The sequence below is a fragment of the Podarcis vaucheri genome (assembly GCF_965113315.1).
Source record: "Podarcis vaucheri genome assembly, chromosome: 4".
Lineage (NCBI taxonomy): Eukaryota > Metazoa > Chordata > Lepidosauria > Squamata > Lacertidae > Podarcis > Podarcis vaucheri.
This window is the reverse complement of record NC_138762.1, coordinates 105,681,254-105,706,393: the sequence shown is the minus strand read 5'-3', so window position 1 is coordinate 105,706,393 and position 25,140 is coordinate 105,681,254. Positions and strand designations below refer to the sequence as shown.

General features: G+C 41.5%; 1 protein-coding gene and 1 long non-coding RNA gene across 8 annotated transcripts in view; one reads left to right on the top strand and one right to left on the bottom strand.

Annotated features, from left to right (window-relative positions):
- The first annotated feature begins 13,946 nt into the window (after positions 1-13,946).
- On the top strand, positions 13,947-23,815 carry LOC309531727. Of its 4 annotated transcripts, XR_014219385.1 has the most exons (5): positions 13,947-14,182; positions 16,013-16,165; positions 16,933-17,454; positions 21,686-21,794; positions 23,106-23,815. It is a non-coding gene; the product is annotated as an uncharacterized lncRNA (long non-coding RNA). The 4 variants fall into 4 exon arrangements; XR_014219386.1 differs by lacking the exon at positions 21,686-21,794 and having other exon boundaries at positions 13,949-14,182; positions 23,106-23,809; XR_014219387.1 differs by lacking the exons at positions 21,686-21,794; positions 23,106-23,815 and adding an exon at positions 17,556-17,849 and having other exon boundaries at positions 13,949-14,182.
- KLHL1 (kelch like family member 1) overlaps positions 16,526-25,140 on the bottom strand; it is a 152,094-nt gene continuing 143,479 nt past the window's right edge. For 2 of the 4 annotated variants that reach the window (XM_082221415.1, XM_082221417.1), the window contains exons 10-11: positions 20,759-20,933; positions 16,526-17,035 (exon numbers count right to left, since the gene is read on the bottom strand). In XM_082221415.1, coding sequence (XP_082077541.1) covers positions 16,976-17,035; positions 20,759-20,933 — 235 coding nt within the window. In that variant the 3' untranslated portion in view covers positions 16,526-16,975. The remainder of the gene's footprint in view (positions 17,036-20,758; positions 20,934-25,140) is intronic. The other 2 variants (XM_082221418.1, XM_082221416.1) reach the window with 1 other exon arrangement.

Sequence of the window (25,140 nt, the reverse complement as noted above, 5' to 3'; positions counted from 1 at the left end):
AGCACAGGGTTGCAATGTTCAAGGCAGCCTCGTCACACTGAAGTGTCAACTGGGGTCCCCTTGTGTTTCTGAAGCAATCCCTAAATAGCTTATAAGATTCTGAGAACTGGTCCAGAATGCAAAGTCAATTGATTCAAATTTCTGCCTAGCCTGTCGAACTTTATCATTGAGCTGAACTTAAATTGTACTGCAGAAGGAGGAGATCACCTTCCAATACCTTGTATGGCCCACACACAAAACTCTTTTAGTTGGTGGGAATGTAGGACCGGGTCTTCTCTGTGGAAACACCCAGATGATGGCATTCTGTCGGTTATATGGATTCCATCATTGATGCCTTTTATGTGGGCTGGAAAAAAGTTTTATATTTTCCTTGTCTTTTTACTCTGATCTTTTAAAATTTTAATACCCTGTTTTAATTCAAGTGAAACTCGGTATAAGGAAGCTTTATAGAAAAATAAAGAAATGGAACATAGCTACATTCTTCTGTGTAGTGGTAGATATTCAGTATTTCTCAGAAGTTATCTGAGAAGTTCATGGTCTTATTTCTGATCTCATTCATATTCATTGATGAATAAACTTCTGAAGAATTTCAGACTTTCCCAGAACACATTTTGAAAACCACTAGGATTTTGATTCAAAGTAATTTGTTTTTCTTTCAGATTTGGGCATTGCTTCACGGCTGGCTCTTCAAATGTGGTGAGTTTTGACATGGTGGAACAGTTGATGGGTAGACATTTTCACATAAGCTGACTTCATCGCTGACAATTACATGAGACCTCAACCATTCTCCATGACCAAATGTTTAACTGAACCTTCAGGTTCAGTTCTGTATGTTTTCACTCTCAGCTTCAGACATTTCCTGATTTTAGACTGGGCAATATAGCGTCTTGGCACGTTTTTGCTTTATATCTATCACAGTAGTACTTCATTGTCAAAACATAAATATCTTTTTTAAGTATTTGATGTGCCTCCACTTGTCTCTGCAGCTGTTTTTCTACTACTTCCTTGAACACAGGAGCCTATAAAGTAATTTGGAATATTTATTTGCCTCTCAAAATGCTATATCCTATTTCCTTATAATTCACTGCAGAATGAAGATGAGAAAAGTACCCTCATAATAAATGGCAGACTTATTTTAAAAGTACTCTTCAGAATTATAGGGTATCAAAAAGCATTTGGAAGTTCTCTTTGTGAGGAATAATCATTTCTCCAGAGTGACACCAGATAACTTAATTTACATTACAAAGCTGAAGTCTGAATTACTGCTCAGTCCACAGAACAAACACAGTTGGGTTTTATATATATATATCACTTTTAATTTAAAAACTTGTTATATTTCACTTCTGAGCAGTAATCAATACTTTAAATACAGACAGAAAATCAAGACATATTAAACAGAAACAATAACAAGCAAATGGAAGGAGTTCCTCTAGGAAAAATCAGTATGAATTTTAGAGTAAAATGATTCTGGTTGCAAGAAAGTTAACCAGGCTCACACAATTCATGACCCCCCAAGCTGACTGGACATAGTCCACCAGCTGTGGACTATGACTACCTGCCAGGTCCTTCTAACTCTTTTTTTTACCAGTCTCAGGCAGGCAGCCCCTGTTAGGCTACCATACATGGTGGGATTGCAAGAAACTTTAGAAAGCAGGCCTGGAAAGAGGCTGGCACTAGCAGACAACTGACACATTATACATCTAGATTTTCCCTGACATTACCAGAATTTCAAAGGCGGAATTGATGTCTAGGAGGAATTTCAAAAAGGTGGTGCTTTGTCCTGGATCTTAGGCAAGTCCATTGAAAAATCGTGGGGGGGGGGTTCCCCTAACAATAAAAGCTCAACAATTTTGGGGTGTCCTGGTTTTTACTTTTGGAAATATGGCAACCCTACATTATGCATCAGTTACAGTTTGTATGAATGGGGTTCTTGCGCAAGCTGCGCAACATTTGATTTGTTTCTGATTTGCTGTGATATTTGCATTCCATTTTTCCATGGGAGAAGGATACTGTCAGAAGAGACATTGTCATCTTACATGAACATTGGAGAAGCACTGCCCACAGATGATTCTGCTTGAGTTACTCAGGACAACATAATGATGAGCCAGTTTAAAGGCATCTGGAGGAAAGGACAGATGGGGCTGGATGGCATTTTGTTGGAATCTATTATAACTTTTAAATCAAGCAGGTCTTCTAATCATGTTCCTCTTCAACAGGAAGGACCGGCCCACCCATGAGGTAGAGTGAAGCAGATGCCTCAGGCGGCAGAATCTCACAGGGAGCTGCCCCTATGAACCCACTCCTGCCAACACAGGGATTGCACAAGAGCTCTGTGACATCTCACGAGAAGCCACCATTTCGCAACTCCAGTAAGCAAGGCTGTGGCGGCTGGCACCTTCCCATTTTGCCTCTGGCTAGGCCATTCTTGTCAGCAGGACTCATTCTTCTGTTTCCTACTGGTGGGACATATATTTTTGGTTTCCCCCATAATCTACTGAAAGGCTGGTTTTCTGCCTCTTTAAGTTAAGATACATGCTGAGGGTTGACTACTATGACATTCTGTCGTAATAATTAAACACACATCAAAATGACTTTCTCTGGCAAAAAACCCAAAGCGATCACTTTTAGAACCCTTTGCTGAAGTTCTTGCGGTTTAAAAGTAGGCCACTTATAGCTAAAAACAGAACTTCTTGAGGAGGCATGTTTTGCATACAGTGGCATGAAGTGTTCCCAAGGCAGAAGCAGTAAAAAGTACATTTTTAAAAAACTCTGCTATCTTTCCTCTGAGTTAGAAACATTTAAGAAAGGTTTTGTAGAAAGCAGCAAATGCTTCAGCAGATGGAAAGGGATTTCTCCTTGTCATTCCTTCCTGAAGGTCAGAATCACAACAGTCATTCTTGGGTACTACAGAGTCATGGAAGAGCAATATACAGGGTGATTCATAATGAAGTATACAGTTTCAACGCACTGTAAAAGAAGAAGAATGTAATATATATTATGTTACCTGTAATAGAATTGTAGGGGAATGCTTAAAGTTTTTTTTAGAAACAGTCACAGATGTTCTATGTGTACACCCTTTGTCACACGACACACATTGAACCGGTAATTCATTTCTGCCCAAACACGACTCACCCTATGTATTGATTTCCCCGGGCTTCCTTGAATGGCGGTACAAACACTATCAACTTCTCCTGATACACACGGTCATCCAGGACTTCTAAGTGTGCACAAACAGCCCACAGTTTCAAATTTTTTATGCCAATTGTAGATACATTTTCTACTTGGAGGTCCCCCCCCCAATAGCGATCAAAAATGCCATCACACAACAGTTACAGATTCCGTTTTGCTCAATTCAAGAACACAAAACGCCTTCTGCATTGCAGACGCAGCCACTCGCCATGTGACATGTGCACTATCGCCTACGCCACTTCTCTCAGTAGCGGAACACAAACTTTATGAGTACATCTACCTCACGGTTCGCATTTGTGGTCCGAGGCCTCGCCTGTTACTGTCTTACAGCAGCTGGAAATTGTATACTTCATTATGAATCACCCTGTATAGATATGGAAGCTGCAGTAACCCCCTGTAGGACAATGGATGTCAGTCCAAAACTCCCTTTCTTCCCTTCAGGGACAGTGGACATTGGATGACTGTAGGCCCCTTCGCACTCTCATCTGGCTGTGGATCATCCGTGTGCAGAGGCAAAGCAGACATGATTGCTTATAGATTTAAAATGTTAATCTGTAGCACACATAGGCTTACATGCATTGAGATTGACTCGCGTCTAATAATTAATTTCTATATCCGATCCAAACAGGTGATAAATATCTGGAAGGACAAGATTTTTTTTTTTAAAAAAAAACCTATTTATGGCTCTCAGATGCTCGTGGTTGCATACGTTGTTCAGTGTGAAGAGCAAGGCACTATAGACAACATGCACTTTAGAGACTAACAGGCAACAAAAGTCTTGTTATGCCCCACTGTATTTCACCCACGGGATGAACTTAGATGACTCCTGAGTGCTTGCCGTGTGCAGTTCTAGTGCCCAATATGCCTCTAATAAAAGTTCAGGCTGAAATATTAACAGAAACGCCACTGAAATCCTCAGCTGGCGCATTAATTGCCCTCTCCCTGAAGTCATATGCTCTTGTCAAAAGTATAATTATCATGTTTAATCCTCCTTTTGTCTTCTCAGTGAATTACACTACTGGGGACAGAATGTCCAGCAATGTCAAAGTTGCCGGATCATTCCAAGGAAAGAACATTTATCTTTCGTGTTCAGATGTTCAGTGAACAGCAGAGGCAATATATCCAAATTTTATACGTTGGACTGCACCTAAGACAAATATGCACTTTCAGGAATTCTGTACTGATAAATTTTGTTCTCAATTACAGGCAAAAATGCACAATTTCTCCCCATCCAGAAATAAACTTTCCAATTATGACTGGTCTGAAATATAATGTAGAAAATTGTGTTGTGGGTGGGGGCAGCACTTGTAGATAAAAAGTACCGTATTTTTTGCTCTATAAGACTCACTTTTCCTCTCCTTAAAAAGTAAGGGCAAATGTGTGTGTGTCTTATGGAGCAAATGCAGGCTGCGCAGCTATCCCAGAAGCCAGCTATCCCAGAAGAGGGATCACTGCTTTCACTGGGCAGCAATCCCTCTTGCTGTTCTGGCTTCTGAGATTCAGGATATTTTTTTTCTTGTTTTCCTCCTCCAAAAACTAGGTGCGTCTTATGGTCTGGTGCATCTTATATAGCGAAAAATACTGGTCTTCATTTGATCTTGGCTTTAGTTTGCTTGATGGGTTGCCACCTTCCATCAAAGATTCTCAAGTGTTTTGCTTGAGTATGCTGTTCCAAACTCACCTGGACATTTTATTTTAGATAAAATATGAAAACAAATGTGCTTATTTGGCATATTTTTATCCCACCTTTCTCAGAAAAGCATAAGCATACCAGAATAAAATAACACAAACAATAAAAGCAGTATGATAAGAGCAAAGGATTATGCAGTAAAATCAAGCCAGCAATTGAAACCAAGATAAAATGATGGTGTAGATAAAAGGTAGACGACTGACACCCCAATAACAATAAATTCCATTTAAAGGCAGGTGAGAACAGGGCACACTGTGGTGCCTGAATGATAACAGAGATGGTGGCAGGTGAACGTGTCTCAGCATCAAACTCCAGAATCTGGACACTGTAACTGAAAAGGGCCATTCTCCAATAGTTGCTCCTTAACTCCCAAGGAATTGTGCACCTGAAAAGTGGCTTTTACTTCCTATCAACTGCAAAAGGAGGCGGTAAATCAGGATATGGATGAGCTCATTCTTGCTTCATGCCAGTAGGGTGACCCCAAAGTTTGAAACAATCAGGCCAATGAGGAAGCCTCTTGGTTTGCAAACTTGGGAATGGTCCGATAGAGAAATTGCTTCAGTGGCCAGCTAACAGGTTAGCAGACACCTGCAACTCTTACGGAAATGAGAAAGAGGAGTGATGTGTGTGTATGTGTATTTCCCACTGTTTGCATGTAATTGGGCTAAGAGTTATTCAGGAAGAGGGGTGTAATTTGTGGCCTACTCAGTGATGCATGGGATAGAATGGGCTCTTGTTCACCTTTTCTTAAAACAGCTCCCAAGTACCCATCTTTGCTGTGAATCTTCGTGGAACTTGGTGTGCCTGATTTCTGAGTACAGTCATACCTCTTGTTACGTTTGGTTCAGGTTACGTCTTTTCAGGTTGCGTCCCGCTGAGACCCGGAAGTACTGGAAAGGGTTACTTCCGGGTTTCGCCACTCACGCATGCGCAGACGCTGAAAATGACGTCATGTGCATGTGCAGAAGCGGAGAAACACAACCTGCGCATGCGGGTTCTGCTCATGCTGCGAACGGGGCTCTGGAATGGATCCCGTTCGCAACCAGAGGTACCACTGTAGAAATGCATGAAATGTCTTGCTTCCCACACTTGGATGAAAGACTCAGATCCTTGGCTTGGGATTTTCCCAGAGCTTTACAAAATCAGCATACAGTCTCAGTAGCAGCTTCAAGTATAGGATACATAGTTTAATAGTGCATAAGCAGAGTTTGAGAATATATGGCTGGGCATAGGCAAATATATTGTCCAAACACTTGACATGCCCCTTCAATTCTGCTTTGAAAGAGCAGGTGGAGCCAGTCTGTCTTGCAGTTCTCATCCCATGTAGGAAGACTATGCTTGTAAGCAAATGTTTCTACTGGGGGTGTGCTGCTCCTGGGTCTGTTCATGCTAGTGCAGATGGTGGTGCATGTTTAGTGATGGGACCTGATGAAGGGAGATGACTGTCCTGCCATCTCCAGCTTAGCCAACTCTGCCATTTGGCCACCTGTCTCCTTCAGCCCTTTAGGAGGCTAAAGACTGACTCAACCAATTCTCCCTGATCACTGGGAAGCCAAGTGACTGTGTGTCAGAGCCCTCTTCCCCATCACTGCCCAAACTCTCCCTACCTCCAATCCTAGGGACCTCCTATGACAGATTCTGCCACTCCCAAGCTGCCCCACAACATTGAATTGCATTGTAAATTGCCATTGCCCCGCGCTCCCGGGCTACTTCCCCCTTTGCCGGCAGCCTTCCCCAACTTCTTTCCGGTGGTTCAGGGGAGGCAAGGGAGCCATGGTTGGGATGGGCGCCAATGTCCTGCATCCCTGATGGCGCTTGTGGTGGCATCCTGGGCGGGCGGGGGGGGTGGGCGCTCTCCATTGTGGCCTTGGAAGGCAAGGCAGGGCCATGGACCTTGGGCAGCCGTTTCAGCGGTGATATCATAAAAGCCCATTTTTGTAAAGTCGTGAATATAAGCCACACTTTTTTTTGGGGGGGGGGAAGTGTGGCTTATATTCGGGCCAATACAGTATTCATAAACTGCGTAATTTGTCACTCTGGTTAAGTATGGACTTTTCTACTATTTCCTAGCACTGCATATGCTATTACAGAAAAGATAATAAGTGTATTGTGCTAGTGAATATTTAATTCAAAAAGGTGTCTCTGCAGACCTTCTGCAGCAATTCTTTCTGTCCTATGAAAAATATAGCATGGCCTTCCTATTGCCACCCTCTGGGATTACAGCGTCTGTCCAGGCTTGACTGTTGCTTAAGACTTCTGCAGGCCTCCCTGCTTATTCCTCTTCCTCATCTCTTTGCTTTACTCCACAGAACCATCTTTGGCTTTGTCAAGTGAGGAAGAGATTATTCAGAGCTACAGTGGTACCTCAGGTTAAGAATTTAATTTGTTCTGGAGGTCTGTTCTTAACCTGAAACTGTTCTTAACCTGAAGCGCCACTTTAGCTAATGGGGCCTCCTGCTGCCGCTGCGCCACCGCTGCACGATTTCTGTTCTCATCCTGAAGCAAAGTTCTTAACCCGAGGTAATATTTCTGGGTTAGCGGAGTCTGTAACCTGAAGCATCTGTAACCTGAAGCGTATGTAACCTGAAGTGTTTTGTAACCTGAGGTACCACTGTATTGCCTTCTGCAAGGTGAGGACCAAATGTCCAAGATGAGAAATTTTGATATACTCATGTGAGGTTCTGCATAACCAGCTTCCCTTCAAAACAGGTAGGAGTTGTTTGGGGTTTTTTTAAGGAAAGGAAGAAGCAATATTTATATAGTATCTTACTCATGGATTTGGATACTGGCCTGTTTAAAAAAGCTTTCTTTCTTTCTAGTTCAGTTACATCGCTTGTTGTTTATGTGGAACAATGCTACATAACCTCATTTTCATTCTGCAATGAATATATATATATATATATATATATGCTTTCGTAGATTTTCACGGGTATAGGAATGCAGGTTTTGGTGTCTTCGGGTGTCTTCCCGTGTAAGAGTCGGGGTGTCTGTGCGACGTTTCGACGAGGTCTCACTCGTCATCTTCAGGCTGGTGCTTTCGGCTTCTTGTTCCAGCTCTGTTCCAGTAACAAGAAGCCGAAAGCACCAGCCTGAAGATGACGAGTGAGACCTCGTCGAAACGTCGCACAGACACCCCGACTCTTACACGGGAAGACACCCGAAGACACCAAAACCTGCATATATATATATATATATATATATATATATTAAATGTTTGCGATGCAAAACACATAACATATAAATGGAAGGAGAAGAACAAACATACATAAATTTATATCCTAATTATGTTTGTAAAGTGGTAATATATTCTTGTGCTATTGGAAGCATCAAAATCGTCTCTTTATGAAGAAGGATGTATGAGGGCACACCGAACCTCAATAAAACAAGGCAAGAGGCGGATTCTTGTTGCATAACTTATCTACCAATGTAAACTGGCCTTCCTTCTGGCCCCTGGACACCTCTGCCTCACAATTTATTATGATCCCAAGGAAACCAGGAATTGTAAAATGCCCTTAACGCATCATCCTATGAGTCTTGTGGGTTGTAAGCCTTAAATAGACAAATGTCTTTCAGTTGCATTCTGCATGATTTTTTCAGCACAATGGCCATTTGCAAGGAGCCCCAAGGAGGTTAGATTGGCCTCAGCCAGGGCCAGGGCCTTTTCAGCTCTGGCCCCGACCTGGTGGAACAATCTGTCACGGGAGATCAGGGCCCTGAGGGATTTGACATCTTTCCGCAGGGCCTGCAAGACAGAGCTGTTCTGCCTGACCTTTGGGCTGGACTCAGTCTAACCCCTGCTTTCATTTATTTTTTTGAGGGAACCCCTTATGTGGGATTTGTATATAAATTTTCCCTCGGCTCTTTTTGCTGGCCCATGTAGGACCAGCATGGATAGTTGGCCCCAGGGAATATTTGACGTTTTCTCCCCTTATGGCTTTGATATTTAGGCTACCACTAAAACGAGGCTGCATTTTAAACTGTATTCTAACTTATATTTTAATCAACTTTAACAAATAATGATTTTACTCTATTTATCTTTAGTGTTAGCTACCCTGAGCCCAGTCTTGGATGGGGAGGATGGGGGTACAAATAAAAAATTATTATTATTATTATTATTATTATTATTATTATTATTATTATTATTATTATTATTATTTTATCCTAGTCATCGGGGTCTTGGGTGAATGGGAACATTTCCCAGACAGAAGAGCATGTGTGTACTCAGGGTGCCCCATTAGAGGGTTGCAGGTGTAAGAGGAGAGCAGACGGGCCATAGAGCTTCCACCAGAGGCCACAATTCTTGGCACGACCCTGTACAAAGTTTCAGGCCTCCAGCAGGAGTAAATGGATATTATACTCAATGATGTAGCCAAACTCTTCCTACATCTGAAATCAAAGCTGTGGCTTTATCCCAGATCGTTGTCCGTCCATTCAGCGTATTTGTTCAAGACTAATCACCAAGACTTTAAACGTTTACTGCCACAGGTTTTCAAATAGAAATGTGATCAAGAAACCTAAATAACGCATTTTCATTCATCCAACATATATATTTTTCAATCGAAAACATGCAGTACCATAAATGATTTAACAAGATCTGATTCTATATACAGAACTACTTTGCACTCCCAGACCCTGGAAACAGATGCTCATCACAGCAGAGGATAGACATTAATTGTATATATGTATTTTCCTCGGAACTACTGGGCACATAATACATAAAGTACAGTTTTATAAGTGATGTACTTAGCCTGATCTGAAAGGGGATAAATCAGGGATATTAATAAAATGAAACAGGGATATTAATAAAATGTTTTTTTTTATTTGTTTCTTTCCCCTCCCAGCTATTCTATCAAAACCCTTGCTGACAATTATTTGTTGTAATTCTCTACAGCTGAGGAACAGAATAGCATTCTAGAAAATGAAGCTGCAGTAATAAACATTTTGTTTGGGCGTGAGAAAAGTTCCAGCATCTAGCGGTGGACAAGAGCTTATTGTCACTAGATGGAAGAATGTAGTACTGCCACCAAAAGAACATGGTTCTATTTTAACACCAAGGCCTCTAGTAGAAGCCATAATGACAATGATTATCATAATTATTATTATTTGTCGAGTGCTTAAAATAGATGAAGCACTTGCTGTTCTTCTTGCCACATCTCTTAAACAGATTTGTAAGGATGCCTGGGGCATATTTTTCACAAAGATGTGGTCTGTATTACCAACACGTTTTCTGTTGAATTTCCAATTGTGTTTCTACTTCGCCACATTTTTGGTTCCTTAAATGTAGAAATCATACAAAATTCAGAAGGTCCTGCAAATATGACTGGTCATCTGGCACTTCAAATTAAAGTCGAAGTCTCTTTGCTTCAAAGTGGTACCAAAATTTAGGCTGCACCAGATTATCATTAGGCAGTAGATCCCCACGCTAACTTCTGTTGAGAGACTACACTTGTCTGGTGGGACAAAGCATGCTGACGATGCCAATGTACATCAAAACATTGATTTCAGATGCAACTTTAGAGAAACCTAATTTTAACAAATGATTCCTAGCGTCACGAGAAGAAAGTGCTAGGCTTAGCAAAGTTACTTTGTTGACCCCAATACTCATTCCATTCTCCCTTCAATGTACTTTTATTGCCGAATCAGTCACAGTCCCATTCATCTTAAGCACTGAAGCTGGGGGGGGGGGCATATGTGCATCCTCTAGGTCCAGACTTGGAGGCTACTCCATAAAATGGGCGACACGGGTGGCGCTGTGGGTTAAACCACAGAGCCTAGGACTTGCCGGTCAAAAGGTCGGCGGTTCGAATCCCCATGATGGGGTGAGCTCCCATTGCTCAGTACCAGCTGCTGCCAACCTAGCAGTTCGAAAGCACATCAAAGTGCAAGTAGATAAATAGCTACCACTCTGGCAGGAAGGTAAACAGTGTTTCCGTGCACTGCTCTGGCCACTGCTCCGTGCACTTAGTCATTCTGGCCACATGACCCAAAAGCTGTACGCCAGCTCCCTCGGCCAATAAAGCGAGATGAGCGCCGCAACCCCAGAGTCAGCCACGACTGGACCTAATGGTCAGGGGTCCCTTTACCTTTTACCATAACAACTAAATAGGATTTTCATCCTCCTCCAATGGCGCTCGCCTCAAAAGAGTCAAAGGTTTTCCAGTACCTGGTTCAGGTGTTCACAGATGTTCTATCCCTAAGTTCCCACTTCCTTCTCTGCCTCCTTCTATTTCCCACCCAAACCTCATAAACCTTTTGCGGGACAGAAAGAGGAAGCAACAGTAGAATCTTGAACCATCCTTTTCACAGGTAGGAAAAGGGATTGGCACTCCATGTCCCAGCATCCCTGACGGGGGGGGGGGGAATCTATTTGTGTCAATCTCCACCAACAGAGGTGTCAAGGGGTGCTTTGAGTGTTGGGGTGGGCAGGATGTTGCTTGCCCCAATCCTACTCTTGAGGAATACAATAGGGCCACTCACATTTGTAACATCTGTAAAGTGACTCCCCGTTTGTGGAATTCTGTCCCCAGGGAAACTTGCCAGGCACCTTCATTACATATCTTTAGGCAGCAGGCGAAAACATTTCTTTATAACCCGGCCTTGGGCTGAGTGACATTCTATGGCCTTTCTGAATGTGATTGTGGGAGGGGGTGTTACTAGTTTGTACTTCATTGGTATTTTGTGTTCCGAAAGTTTTCAAACAGAGAAGCTTTCCGAAAGCTAAGCCAAATAGAGGAGTGTGTTTGGAGGGAGTCTGTATTCTGCCGCAGGTGGCTGCTAAGCTAGTTTTAGAAATATTACTATGTAAGAGATACCAGCAATAGCTTCAGTGGCCATGTTCCTTAACACCACAGTCCAAACTCAAAATCAGTTGCAACGAGAGAGTTTAGATTCAACAGATCTTGGATTTTTCTGGCCACCTGGCATAAATCGCCAAAAAGAAGTAAGGAGGGAGAAAGGTTGTTTTCTGCTGCTCCAGAGAAGCGGACACGGAGCAATGGATCTGCTATGTACTGAGTTGAATAGGATCCAAATTGCAGCAGTCTGATTGGTCCTAGAACAATAGGATTCAGAATGCAGCAGTCTGATTGGTCCAAGAACAATGCAGCAGTATGATTGGTTGGCAGGAACCACCCAATCATGCTCCAGATATAAGTGAATCCACAACCTGATTGGCTTACAGTAGAATTCCAGAATTAACCAATCATGTGCAGCCCATTGTGTAAATAATGTATATAAAGCAGATACTTTGAGGGGACTTCATTCATTCCTCCTCACCACTATGAGCTGAATAAAGAGCATGAAATCACTTTGCGACTCTGAGTATATTTCAGGATCCAAACTACAAGAAAGAAGATTCCACCTAAACATTAGGAAGAACTTCCTGACAGTGAGAGCTGTTCGACGGTGGAATTTGCTGCCAAGGAGTGTGGTGGCATCTCCTCCTTTGGAGGTCTTTAAGCAGAGGCTTGACAACCATATGTCAGGAGTGCTCTGATGGTGTTTCCTGCTTGGCAGGGGTTTGGACTCGATGGCCCTTGTGGTCTCTTCCAACTCTATGATTCTATGATTCTAAGTATTCTTAGGCACATTGGACCAAGGCAAGACTTACACCTATTCTGAATACTTTCCAGTCATGTAGCGTAGAGCAAAAACCTCAAAACGCTAGGCCTGTACTCACTTGTCAGTTCAGCCAGCAGAAGCCCCCTCCCAGAGGGTCCTGAACAGAATTTGGACTAGAGGTAACTTATGCTTGTGTACGTTACACCAGTTTCCCATAGTTAGGATTGTTCTGTAAGTTAATGTGCTCTGTACCATTATTTTACTATCATCTCTAGTTCATTTAATGCGCTCTCTTGACCACCCCTGTGAGTCCCATGTTTTAATGCGCTGGGCATGCAGAAGTGGTTGTTATTTAATGAGCTAGCACAGCTGTGATTTGAGATACTTTTCTAATCTCTTCTTCAATAACCAACTGAAATTGCTTACGTTTCACTACAGTAACGCTAATGCAAAGCGCAGACGTGGACAGTTGGCATGAATGCATGACAGCAGCTAAACTATGCGGCAATCCACTCTTGACCTTTATAAGTTACCATCAGACAAAATGGGAGCCCACCTCTACAGACAATATTAATTTTACAAAGGTTTTATGTATTTGTGTTTAGATTTCCACAGCGTCTTAAAGTTTCTGGAGAAAAGTCTTGAAAAATACTGACTGGACTGGTTTTTGAAGGTACCATAATTTGCTTCCTTTTGTGCAAAGAAAGTAACGGTCTATCATGTGTTTTGGTTTGGCTCTTGCTGAAAACTTTTGGTGCAAATGCTCTATGTGTCCATGCAAAGTTGACTTCAGAAATAAGGCGGAAATACAACAAAGAGCCATGGTATTGAGAAATGCAGCATAGTATCTTCTTCCACTGACTCAAGAATCCCATAAAACACCAGGTTCAGATGGCAATCGCGTTTTCAAGATTTGCAAGTTCAGATTGTAGGTCTCTAGCAACTTGCTTCATGCTTCTGACTCCTTTCTATCACTGCATTACACAGAGAGATCAGATAGATTATTCAAAACCTCAGGATTTTTTCCTCTGTCTTTTTTCTTCTGTAGCTCTGATTAAATCCACAGTAGGTGCTGGCCATGATTCTCTGTTGTATCACATTCTTTTAGCTTTTGTCTACGAGTCAGGCTTTGTGTTTTACCTGAGAGATTCTGTTAGAATAATGATGGTATTATTGTGATGTTGGGACTCAATATTCTGTTCCTTCTTTTCACAGGAAATGTTCAGCAATTCACAGATTGATTGATTTTGCTGTTTATTGTGTTTTCCATCACTGATAATCTAACAGAAGCTCAGAGTTTTTGGGATACACTGCTATCTTTTGAGGGGTGTGGGGTAGGAACACCTACCAGGAGAGAGCGTCCTAGTACTTCCTCGCTACAGGTTGTCAGCGTCAATAATTGCTCCCAAGCCCAGAAAAGGGTTGCAAGAATGAAGTCAGATGAGAATGTGAGTACATACAAAGTTCTGGAATCAGAAGCAAGTGTATTGGTAACCATGGCAACACAAACATAGAGGGCTATCGCAAAGGGTGGTGATTAGAATCCAGCTTATAACTGAGATTTCTCAAGTGATGGAGGCAGGGATTCTGCAAACTTCACAATTACAGGAGGTTTTATTTCCCCAAGCTCCATGTTGCTTTGCTCAAGCAAAAGTACTTTTTTTTGGGGGGGGGCAGAAAAAGCCTCACCGAGTTCTGATGTTTATGAGCAAAGTAGCATGGAAAGTATCATATGCACTATGGGTAAGCTCTGGGGAAAATAGTTTCCTGATCCTGTCTCTTAGTTATCTATCTGGAATTTTCATCTTTCAAACACGGGCTAAGTAGACATGGCAACACATTTATTGATTTACGTGCACGGAATCCAACTCTGATTGGAAAATATACCGTAGTTAACAGATGTGGTTATGTGACATTTTCTGTTGGGAGGGAGTCACCTCTTTTTTACACAAGTAGGGCTAATGCACATCTAACCCTCTAGCCTTCTATTTTCAAGGGATCCCTTCACACTTATTTCATCTTCTTATAGAATTCAGATTATGAAAAAAATACAGAATTAAGCACCATGCTATCCCACATTCAGTCTACTACTGGCAGATGTCTGGAAAATGAAAAAGCTTGAACAGCCAGTCATTGGGACACAGATATTTTATTTAGCTAGCAAATGGGTCTGAATGGGAAAACCTCACATTTCCCCCACCCCCATTCCCAAACTTGCTCAAGGAGTAGCACCCATCAGAGCTCCACACAAAGCTTTATCCCTGCTACACAGTTGAGGTCATTCATGTAATTAGACTCTCCTACACCTACTATTGAAACCAGACTTATTTTGGTGCCTTGATACGAGTTCAATCATGCTTATGACATAATACAGCCAACAGTGACGTTCATGTAAAGTCTGAGGGCATTTAGTAACCACAACAATATGACTTATGCAGCTCATTCGTAGACAAGGCAGAACTTTGCAAAGGCAAGGGGATCCATGTAGTTTGGACATCTTTTGCGGGGGTTTCATACATGCAAAGCTGGCGCTCTGCTATTGAGACACATTATGCCAAAACAACCTGATTTGCAATGTTTTTGTCTTTGTACACAGTGATGCATTATCCCTTAGGGACAAACTAGGTATTACATAGCAGACTTATGTAGCAGTCTTCCAATGTGGTTGTGTCTGTGGGTTTGTTTTTTTTAAAGAAAAGGAAAAGAATTGAGGAAATCTCTCCCAGTTTGAAGTGAGGAATGGGCTACATAAACCTTTCTCTCCTGGCTATTTTGCTACTCACAATCTCCTCCCTGCAGCTCTTTTGCTTATGGAATAATATATATATATTTACTCTGGTTGGAAAGGCAACCTGGCAGTAGGAATTTTAACAGGAAAAATGTCTAGCTGAAAAAGGTTAAGCAGTTTCTTCCCTGCTATATTTCCACTCAAACTGGCAGCTTCCTTTGGATGATTTCAAATTTTTAAAACATGTCAGAAGATTGTTAGTCTTCTGCCACGTAATGACCAGTTCATCCCTTAGTTTCAGTAACTTACAACAATAAATGGATGATCCTTATGGTACAGTGGTGCCCCGCAAGACGAAATTAATTCATTCCGCAATTTTTGTCGTCTAGCGAATTTTTCGTCTTGCGAAGCACGAAATCCCATAGGAATGCATTGAAAATCAATTAATGCGTTCCTATGGTCAAAAAAAGTCCAAACAAAGCCAAATTTGGTACAACAAGTTTATTAACTGCTCTTTAAAGTCACACATACTGTAAAGAGCAGTTCAAAAATTTAAGGGAAAATAAATTAACTTTATAAACAAAACATGTCTTTGTTTTTAGTCAAAGAAAAAAAGTCGCGAGACGTTTTCGTCTTGTGAAGCAAGCCCATAGGGGAAATTCGTCTTGCGAGGCAAATCGCGAACGGAAAAAACTTTCGTCTAGCGAGTTTTTTGTATTGCGAGGCATTCGTCTTGCGGGGCACCACTGTAATTAAAATTAAGCCGAGTTTGATTAGAACAATGATGGGATCAAGAAACACATATAAGCATTATAACATTTTTGTCTCTCTTACTGCACTTCTAGGCCCCAATGGAATTGCCTTAGAATTGCTGCATGTTATCGTTACATGATGTAATGAGCTGCTGTTTGCCTGTCTTCCACAAGCTTCTCACATGCAGGAAACGTGTAAAAGCATTGAAAGAGACAAGAATTCACATGCTTTCATAAGAAGTTAAGGTAGATTTGTGAAAGTGTTCCTTTGGATCTCCTTTTTTTGTAGCAAAGTCCCATTGGGTCAAAAGGCTCAGCCTTCCCTCAGTGTCGAGATGTTTCCCAAACACAGAACAGAGCATCAGTGCAATCTCAGAGATGATGCATAATTCTAGCGGGAGGGACAGTCCGTTATCAGAGAAACAATCAATGTGTTGTTAGCGTTGAATCATTTCTGATGAAGAAAGAAGCTAAGCCTTTCCAACCTTCATTCATTACTTTAGGAGGAAACATTATTCTCTCCTGTCTATTGTCTGAGTACATGGCAGAGAGCGTAAACCATTTCAAGATAAGGCCTTGAGAGAGAACGAGAGACAGAAAAATAAATCAGTTACCTACATTTTCTTTTAATAAAACTATGGTTTAAAAAGTGACAGTGTGCTATGACGGTTTCAGAGTTAAAATGTCTAGTGCTATGAAAACCATTCATTAAGCTGCTCCAGTCCTTTTGAAGAGTTGGTCTTGGGAATGGCTAGTTTGCTACGTCTGCATTACACAGCCTGTAGAGGAGTATCTGAATTTGCCCCTTTTGTGTTCATAGAGGGGCTCCTACAACAGCTGGTCAATTTTTCCTTGATCAGCCACTGAGCAGTGTGTAATGACTGGAAAAGGCATCAAATCCTCATTATTTTTCCTCCCCATTTTAAACTTCTTCAAGTTGTGGTCAACAGAGTGCCAAGTGTATCTATTGATCCTTATGCTCAACAACGTTTTGTTTCTTGTTTCTCTGACAGAAAAATCCACCTAGAAGTCAATAAAATCCACCGCTGATAAAAATCATGGCTGCTTTATGACTACAACACAGGCCCCAGCTCTTCCGATGTTCAGAGATGCCATCTGCAGAGAAGAAACAAATATCAGCTTCAGAGTTTACATTTGGGAGTGAAAAGGCTGCAGTTTTATGGCACGTACTTCTGAGGTGTCAAAACAAGCAACTGGTAATTCAACAACACATTATACAGGAAACCTAATATTGCTGCATCCTGCTTGTTATACATGGAAGCACTGCATTAGTGGTGGAGTTATGAGCTGGAGTTGAAGATCCTGGCCTAGTGCCTCGCCTCCACAACTGCTGTGAGGGACATAAAGATCTACAGTATCTGCAAACTGCAGCTAACAAATCCTGTTCTCCGTTACTCATTAATAACCTTTTAAATTATGGAACTGTTACAGCTTCATACATGTATACATTAACTGTCTCCAAGTATTCCACAGCATTCAGGCTTGCTTGTTTTAATGTGCTGCCTTCTGCACTGGTAAGTAGATGATTTAACAAGACCCTGATTAATGAACGTGTGTTTGTGAGTAGCTCTAGCGATATAGACTCTGCTGATCATGTTTCTCTGTATTGTAACAGGGTATAGGAAAAGGTTGGTTCTCCCTCCACTGAAAAGTCTTCTGGGAAGATCTCCTGAAAATTTGGAACTGTTTTGCTTAAGGTATGGCTCATACTAAGAGAATTGCAAAAGCGGGGAATCGACTTCAATTCAGATCAAGAGAATTCTTTTGCTGGCTTCTTGAAAAATATATAAAAAGAAATAAGTTTTATTTGTATGTGTTTTCATTAAATTTATAAGCAATGTTTTAATGTTCTCTACAGTTAGGCACGTTAAAAACAAACTGTCAAATAAAATGAAGACACAAGTAAAAAGTGTACTTTGCAATATGGAGTCTGAAAACTACAGCAAGCAGTAGTAATTTCAACTACAGTGGTACCTCGGGTTAAGAACTTAATTCATTCTGGAGGTCCATTCTTAACTGTTCTTAACCTAAGGTACCACTTTAGCTAACGGGATTCCGCTGCTGCCACGCAATTTCTGTTCTCATCCTGAAGCAAAGTTCTTAACCTGAGGTACTATTTCTGGGTTAGGAGAGTCTGTAACCTGAAGCGTCTGTAACCCAAGGTACCACTGTATGTGGAACTCTGGAACTGCCACTTTTTTCTCTAGAGCATAGTGAAATATATTGGTTTACATTCATTGCATATCATGTATCACATTTCTATTCTTGTGACATTTATACTTACTGAAATTGTTCCTATGATTTTGGGAATAGAGTGAATGATGAAATATAAAGCCAAAAGCTAAATCATTGACTTTCCAGGTCAGAATTACTTTCCTTCCTGCTATATAATTTATCTGCAAGAGGTTTGATTTCAAGAAATGCAAAACAGCACTTTAACAATTGGGCCACGTTCTCTTGCCTTTCTTGCAAGGCAGAATAGCTCGGAGGCACACCCTTCTTATATTCAGTAGAAACTGTCATCCACATGCTATGATCCTAAATCACAATATGTAAGCTCCAGATTTGTAGCATTTACAAGGCAGACTTTTTAGCACAGTGGTGGGGAGACTTTGCCCTTCCAGATGCTGCTGAACTACAGCTGCCATCAGCCCCAGCAAATATGGTCAATGGCAAAGGATGATGTGAGTTTCAGTTCAGCAATATCCGGAGAGCCAAAGGTTCCTAACCCCTGTTTTAGCAGATTCCCCTTCTCACATTAAAAGCTTTCAACATGGACAAATGGACAGGCAAGCTGATGGGACAGATCATGAGTTAGCAATATAATTAATAAACTCCAGTCTTCTAATTCAAGCCTTTTAAGTGAGCTACCTTTAAGTCCCTTACCCACAGCACAGACAGAGGTGTCTCCTCCATCCTGGCTCAGCCAAGACCCAGCCACCTGAGCAAAGCCCAGTGGATCTTAAACTGGCATAATCCCTGGAAAAGAGGCATGGTGGGAGTGGGACTAGAGGGGCAGATTTGCCTGGATCCAAAGGCCATTCACATGACTTGGTGACCCAGCACAAAACACTATTTTAAAGTCTTCTGTTCCACCTGCCAGGCTCAGGCAGAGAGCGGCAGCCATGCTGCTGAATATGGTTTGGATCTAATGCAATTTTATGCTGGTTTAATTTATGCCAGTTTCTTGTGTATGGGATTGCTCCCTTAATCATGTCTATTAAATTCAGTGGGTCTACTCTGAGCAGAACTGGCATTAAATACCATCCTGCAAGCATACATAAAATAGTATTGAAATGAAAATAGTAATTACCAAATAATCCTACACTCATAAAGTTTCTAATAAAGGTTTGGGACATGTAGGAAGAGAAGAGCTTGCACTTTTGAATTTGCCACAAATGTCTAGCAATTTTTAATCTGTTAGAATTCATAGTTGCTATATAGAAAAATGTCCTAACACTTCCCATAGGAACATATTTCTCTTCCTGTGAATTCAAGCTGAATAGTAAGTCTCTAAGGATGATACAGACCGGATGGATATTATTCTGACTTTTTGTTGAAAGTCTGCATCCTTACTCGTGGGCTTTGTTGCCTGATGCAGCAATGCACACAACAGAAACAACAACAAGGGCACCCCCTTGTTTCCAATTCCTATTGTACTTTGCTTGGAGGCCATTGGCTCTTGGCTTCAAAATGTGTGCCACAACTACCTTGGGAGACATTGCTTCAAATGCCAATTAAGCCAAGCATAAGCTCAGTGGGGTGATTCAGACAGTCTGCTGTCTGCGAGACTGAATTTCCTGGAAGAAATTATGCCCGCCCTTGCTGGGATGTTTGGAGGGCAAGAACTGCAAAACATACTGTAATGTGTATGGGTTGCTCGTGCGTAAGTTGCCGCCTTTCCAGGCTTTGTTGCCTTGCTAAACCTTTCAGTCTGGACAGCCCTACACTTCGTGGCTGCCTCAGTCGCTAGCAGAATCCGTCAGTGGGCGTTTCTTAAATCTTTTCCAACATAAAACTTGTTTGACACCCAGTCTCCTCCTACTCTCTCTGCGCGGAAGTCTTCTGCGCAGGGTGGGCGTGGGTAGCGGAGGACCCGTGCTCTCCCCGCTGGTCTCCGGCGAGGAGTCTTGGAGCCCTCTCGCCGATTCCCCCATCAGCCCCTCTATATCCCTGGTGTTGCGCTGATTTGCTTCCCCATCTGCGGAGCTGCCTCTCTCCCTGCTGGGCCCTTCTCCAGCATCATTTGAGAGCCTTCCCTCCGCCTCCAGCTCTGATGTCAGTTCCCTGACACATACTTACTTGGAAGGTGTCCCACTCTAATCAATGGGACTTCCTTCCAAGTAAACATGGATTGGATCATGGTATAAAACTGAAATACTGGTTCAATGCAACAACAGCTTTGGAAAATAGTAACCGCAAACTATAAGTTGTAGTTAATAGAAAGCACTTTTTAAACAAACGTTATCTTATGTACACAAAACATAAAACTGGGGGAGGGGGGAACACCCTCGTCACAAATACAAACACCAGAGACTTGTAACAAACCCCGATATATTTTCAAGCTGAAGTATTGTAAAATATGAAAGCAAAAAAAGGAAATAAGGATTCCAATGAGAGATCTGACAAATAAGGTTATATGGATAACAAGATACTGCCATTTTATATAACTTTTTCTTGGTTTCTCTCTCTTCGGAGAACTCTTACAGTAGAGAAAGCTAAACAGCAGTTATAATTGCATATCTGCAGGGATCCTCGCTGCCCACTAGTTCCAACAAGCCTTCTGTGAAAACTGTGCAAAACATAAAACCACACAACTACCTGTGTCCATTCATTAGTTTGGGGGTCGTATGACTCCATGGTGTTCAGGTATGTCTGCCCGTCATATCCACCTACTGCATACAATTTATCACCGAGGATACACACTCCAACAGCATCACGGGGCATGCTCAGTGGAGCTACCATTGTCCAAGTATCAGTTTTGGGGTCATACCTGCACAACGAAAGGGAAGGTATATCTCATGAAAGAACATATTTAGCAATCCAGCCCATATTCAACATCAGCAGAATTATTCATTCATTCATCATGAACTTCCCAAAATCAACCTCTTTAGCAAGGGGGGGGGAGGGGTCTGTCTCTTGAGGTTCCTGCTCCGTGTTTGCAGTCATGAGACTGTTGTCTATCACATGACGGTGTATGTTTTCATTCCACAGTGTGGGAAGTGACAGAGACAGGATGTTTATGTTACTGTGTTCTGTGAAGTGGGACTGTTGTCCTTTGTTCTTTCTCTCTTTGCTGTCTAATGTGAAAGAGGAAGGAGCTAAAGCAGAATGCTCCGAGTGTATTATATGTAAATAAAAGTAGATTAGCCAAAATGCTGTGTTACTGAGTTCTGTTACGCAAACTGCAAATACTCTGCGGATCCCTAAGTGTGCTGATGCTTCATGGTATCAGTCGCTGTGATGTTCAGGCAGAAGAAAGCTTTTGAAGCTCCTGAACGATCGACCAGGAGGGAGAGAACATGCCAGTCGGGCATGTGCCTCTCCCAGAGTCCTACAGGAGAGTAGGACGATCCTAACACTGTCATGCCAGAAACACTGAATTCACAAAGGTATCTTCACTAGGTTCCTTTCGGCCATTCAAGTGCTTTTAAAACTGGTTATTATGTACTACACCTTAAGTCCCAACCAGCCCTATTAGTTCGCTGTTTAATCAAGTCCCTCCTCCCCTACTATCCATTACAGCAAGGTTCCATCAGAACCAGATTACCCAACATGCAATGCTGGCTCACCAAGCAGGGGTATCTCAGCAAGGTGCGAGAGCTTAGTATGAGTATGTAGCTCCAAATTCTAGGTAAAGGCTTTTAAAACTCGGAATCCCCACTTCAGTTTACTCTTGCGACTCATATGGTGAAAGGTCTACAGGAGTTTCAGTAGACAGTGTCTATCTGTACCAGACTGGTAACAATTGGACCTAATCCTATCACTTATTCAAATGCCATGCATAATTAGAATATTAATGTAATCAGAAATTGGTTTCAAGCAAAGGGTTCAAAGTATTGTAGGTTATAAATATCAAGATGGCTGATATGTACAAATTTGTAAATGCATTCCACATTTCCCTGGGGAAGCTCAGTTCAGCCTAGATAATCAGGTACTGGCCCGATATGGTTACAGTTATGTTAAGAAACCGAATTGCATCATGCATCTCTGAGATTTTAGCTATGAATATAGTAATTTCCTTGTTGGATCAGACAATTTGGGTCTGATAGCCCATGGTTCTGCTTTCAATTGAAGAAAATCAGGAACTTCTAAATGCTTGCAAGCATGGCATGCAAAAACAATCCCCTCTTGTTGTCCCTAAAATATGGCATTCAGAGGTATACGGGTCTGTGCAGAGTTCCATTTCGCTATTGTGGCTTACCATTTATGAGAATATCCATTATGAATTTATTTAATTCTTTCAATAAGCCATCTAAGCTTGTGCACATCTTGTATGGGTAAATTCTGCAAGTTGATTTTGCTGGTGAGGTAACATTTACAATCTCTGAATCTTTAGTTCCAAACCATTTTGGGTAAGGAATAGAGTGATTAAATGCCCACTTCACTTCACAGTTGGCTACCAAGCATATTGAATTTGCTATATGCTTCCCATCAATATGAACTGGTTCATAGATACATCTTAGGACATTAAAAAAATGTATGAAGTATGCAAACATCAGGTAGCACAGAATGTGAGCATCTCCAGTGGGTTAAATATTATTATTTAGTAAGATTTATCTCCTAAAAGATATTCAACTATTGTCAGCTTATATTAAATACTGATTGTAAAAAAGCTTCTACTTTTAATTCTCCGTTAGGATTTAATTGGGTGCCATTGTTTCCTGTGAAAGCACTTAAAGCATTTCTTTTGTTAGTTCATTTGTTAAAACATTCTGTATGTGGAACGTTAGGCATTTTTACGATTAGCACTGTAATAAAAGCTTTCAATATTTTCCAATTTCCAATTAATATTAATGAGAAGTTACTTTATTAGACTTTCATAACAATTATTTCACTATAGATGATGCTGGGGATCGTAAGGGCTTTTAACAAGTGGAAAGCTCAAAAACCTTTCTCCTTGCCTTCAGCTTGGTCGTTCAAATTGATTTCTTTTTGTATTCAGGAACTTTATGATATCTCCTGCTTCACCCTGGGGCACATCAAGTTATTACAGAGATGAAGCATGCAGCCATTTCTCTAGCAGAAGAAACAGCATCGCAAAAAAGAAGGCAACATTTGAACTACTACACTAGTATCTTTTATGTTCTGTTTTGGGGAGTTCCAAGTATTTTATTAGTCCCTTGCTACTTGCATATTAGAAAAAACAAAAGGATGGTAAAAAAAAGGAGGTGGCATTCTTGTTTGGACTGTATTTTCTTTTTGTAGGTTTTCACCTTGATTTCTTTGTGGTTGAAAATGACAGTCCTGCATAAAGCACCCTATTAAGGTTTATTTCCCTCAGGCGTGTGAAAATAAAAACACACACTTGCTGATACTGGTTGTAATATGTCCATCAGCCACAGCACTGCAATGGTCTTGAGGTCGATGCCCCCTTTAGTCTTAATTTAATGGAATATTTAGCGATTTGTAACACACTGCTTTTTAAAACAAAAACTGTGGTTGCTTTTTGAAGGGGTAAGGTAAGATAAGATAAATAAACAAGTCATCTGATAACAAGTCTGGGGAACAATTTATACGAAAGAAGCTGGAATAAAGGAAAACAAATGTAATTTAAGCTGGTGTAAAGCTATGCCAGAACAAAACTCACTCTCACTGAGCTGGCCTAAGCCTAGCAGAGGGGAAACAAGCCTTTATAATAGTGTTTGAATTACGGCATCCTTTCTGCTGCCTTAAATACATGTAACCTCTACATTTCTGAATCACCTTGCCGAAACAGTCTTTCCTTTAACATAAGGTAAATCAGGTTCTTGCATATTGGAATTATTCCACAACACACAATTTATTGCTGGAAGGACTCAAGTGTTGGGGCAGAGCTAAAAGTGCTCCTCCACTCTGCAGAACACAGCTATGCCTCTCTCGTCCTGATCTCGCCACTGCGATCCATGTGACAGTCACCTCCAGGCTTGATTATTGTAACTCACTCCACGTGGGGCTGCCCTTGAAGCTGACCTGGAAACTCCAGCAGGTGCAGAATGCCGCGGCGAGACTCCTTACGGGGTCTTTGCCGCGGGATCACATCCAGTGCCATACCAGCTGCACTGGCTCCCGGTGGAGTACAGGGTCAGGTTTAAGGTGCTGGTTTTAACCTTTAAAGCCCTATATGGCTTAGGACCCTTGTACCGATGGGACCACCTCTCCTGGTATGCCCCACGGAGGACCTTACGGTCTGCAAATAATAACAGCTTGGAGATCCCGGAGGACTGGCCTGGCGGAATGCTCTGCCACAAGAGATCAGGGCCCTGCGGGATTTGACATCTTTCCACAGGGCCTGCAAGTCAGAGATGTTCCGCCACGCCTTTGGTCAGCCTGACCCCCTTTCTCTTTTTGTATAAGAACTAGTATGGAAGAGGCCTCCCAGCAGTCTCACAGACCCGTATAAGAACAGCGTAAACAGTTGGGCCTGATGAACATTTACAGTTCCCAACCCTAATCCTGCGGAAAGCCATCTAATTAGATTTTAATTTGATCCTGACTTGTTTTTAGGAGGTAATTTAATTATTGTTTGATTTTATACCAATGTTATATATTTGATGTCAGCCGCCCTGAGCCCAGTCTTGGCCTGGGAGGGCGGGATACAAATAAAAGTTTATGTTTACTATTATTATTATTATTATGCCCCAGATGGCAGGGAATGGGGTTAGCGTAACAGGTAGAGCAATGGTCTAATTACAAGGAAGTTTCAAATCAATTCTGAAAGAGAAGAACAAAGAGCTGACAAGCCATTTTTAACTGGAAGTATATAGCACAAATTATTCTGCGAAAGTGTTACATCTCTGTCATTTATTGATCGGCATAAACAGATTTTAGAAATATTTCCAATGATGAAATTAACAGGGGAGAGCTAAGGAGGAAAGAATATTGATAGCTTTGCTTAAAAATGGGTTCTATTTATTGTACTTGGGAATAACTAATTTCTGAACAATGTTCAGCTTTATATATTGTTTTTCTTATTGCAGTTAACCTGTAGCTGTTCTTTT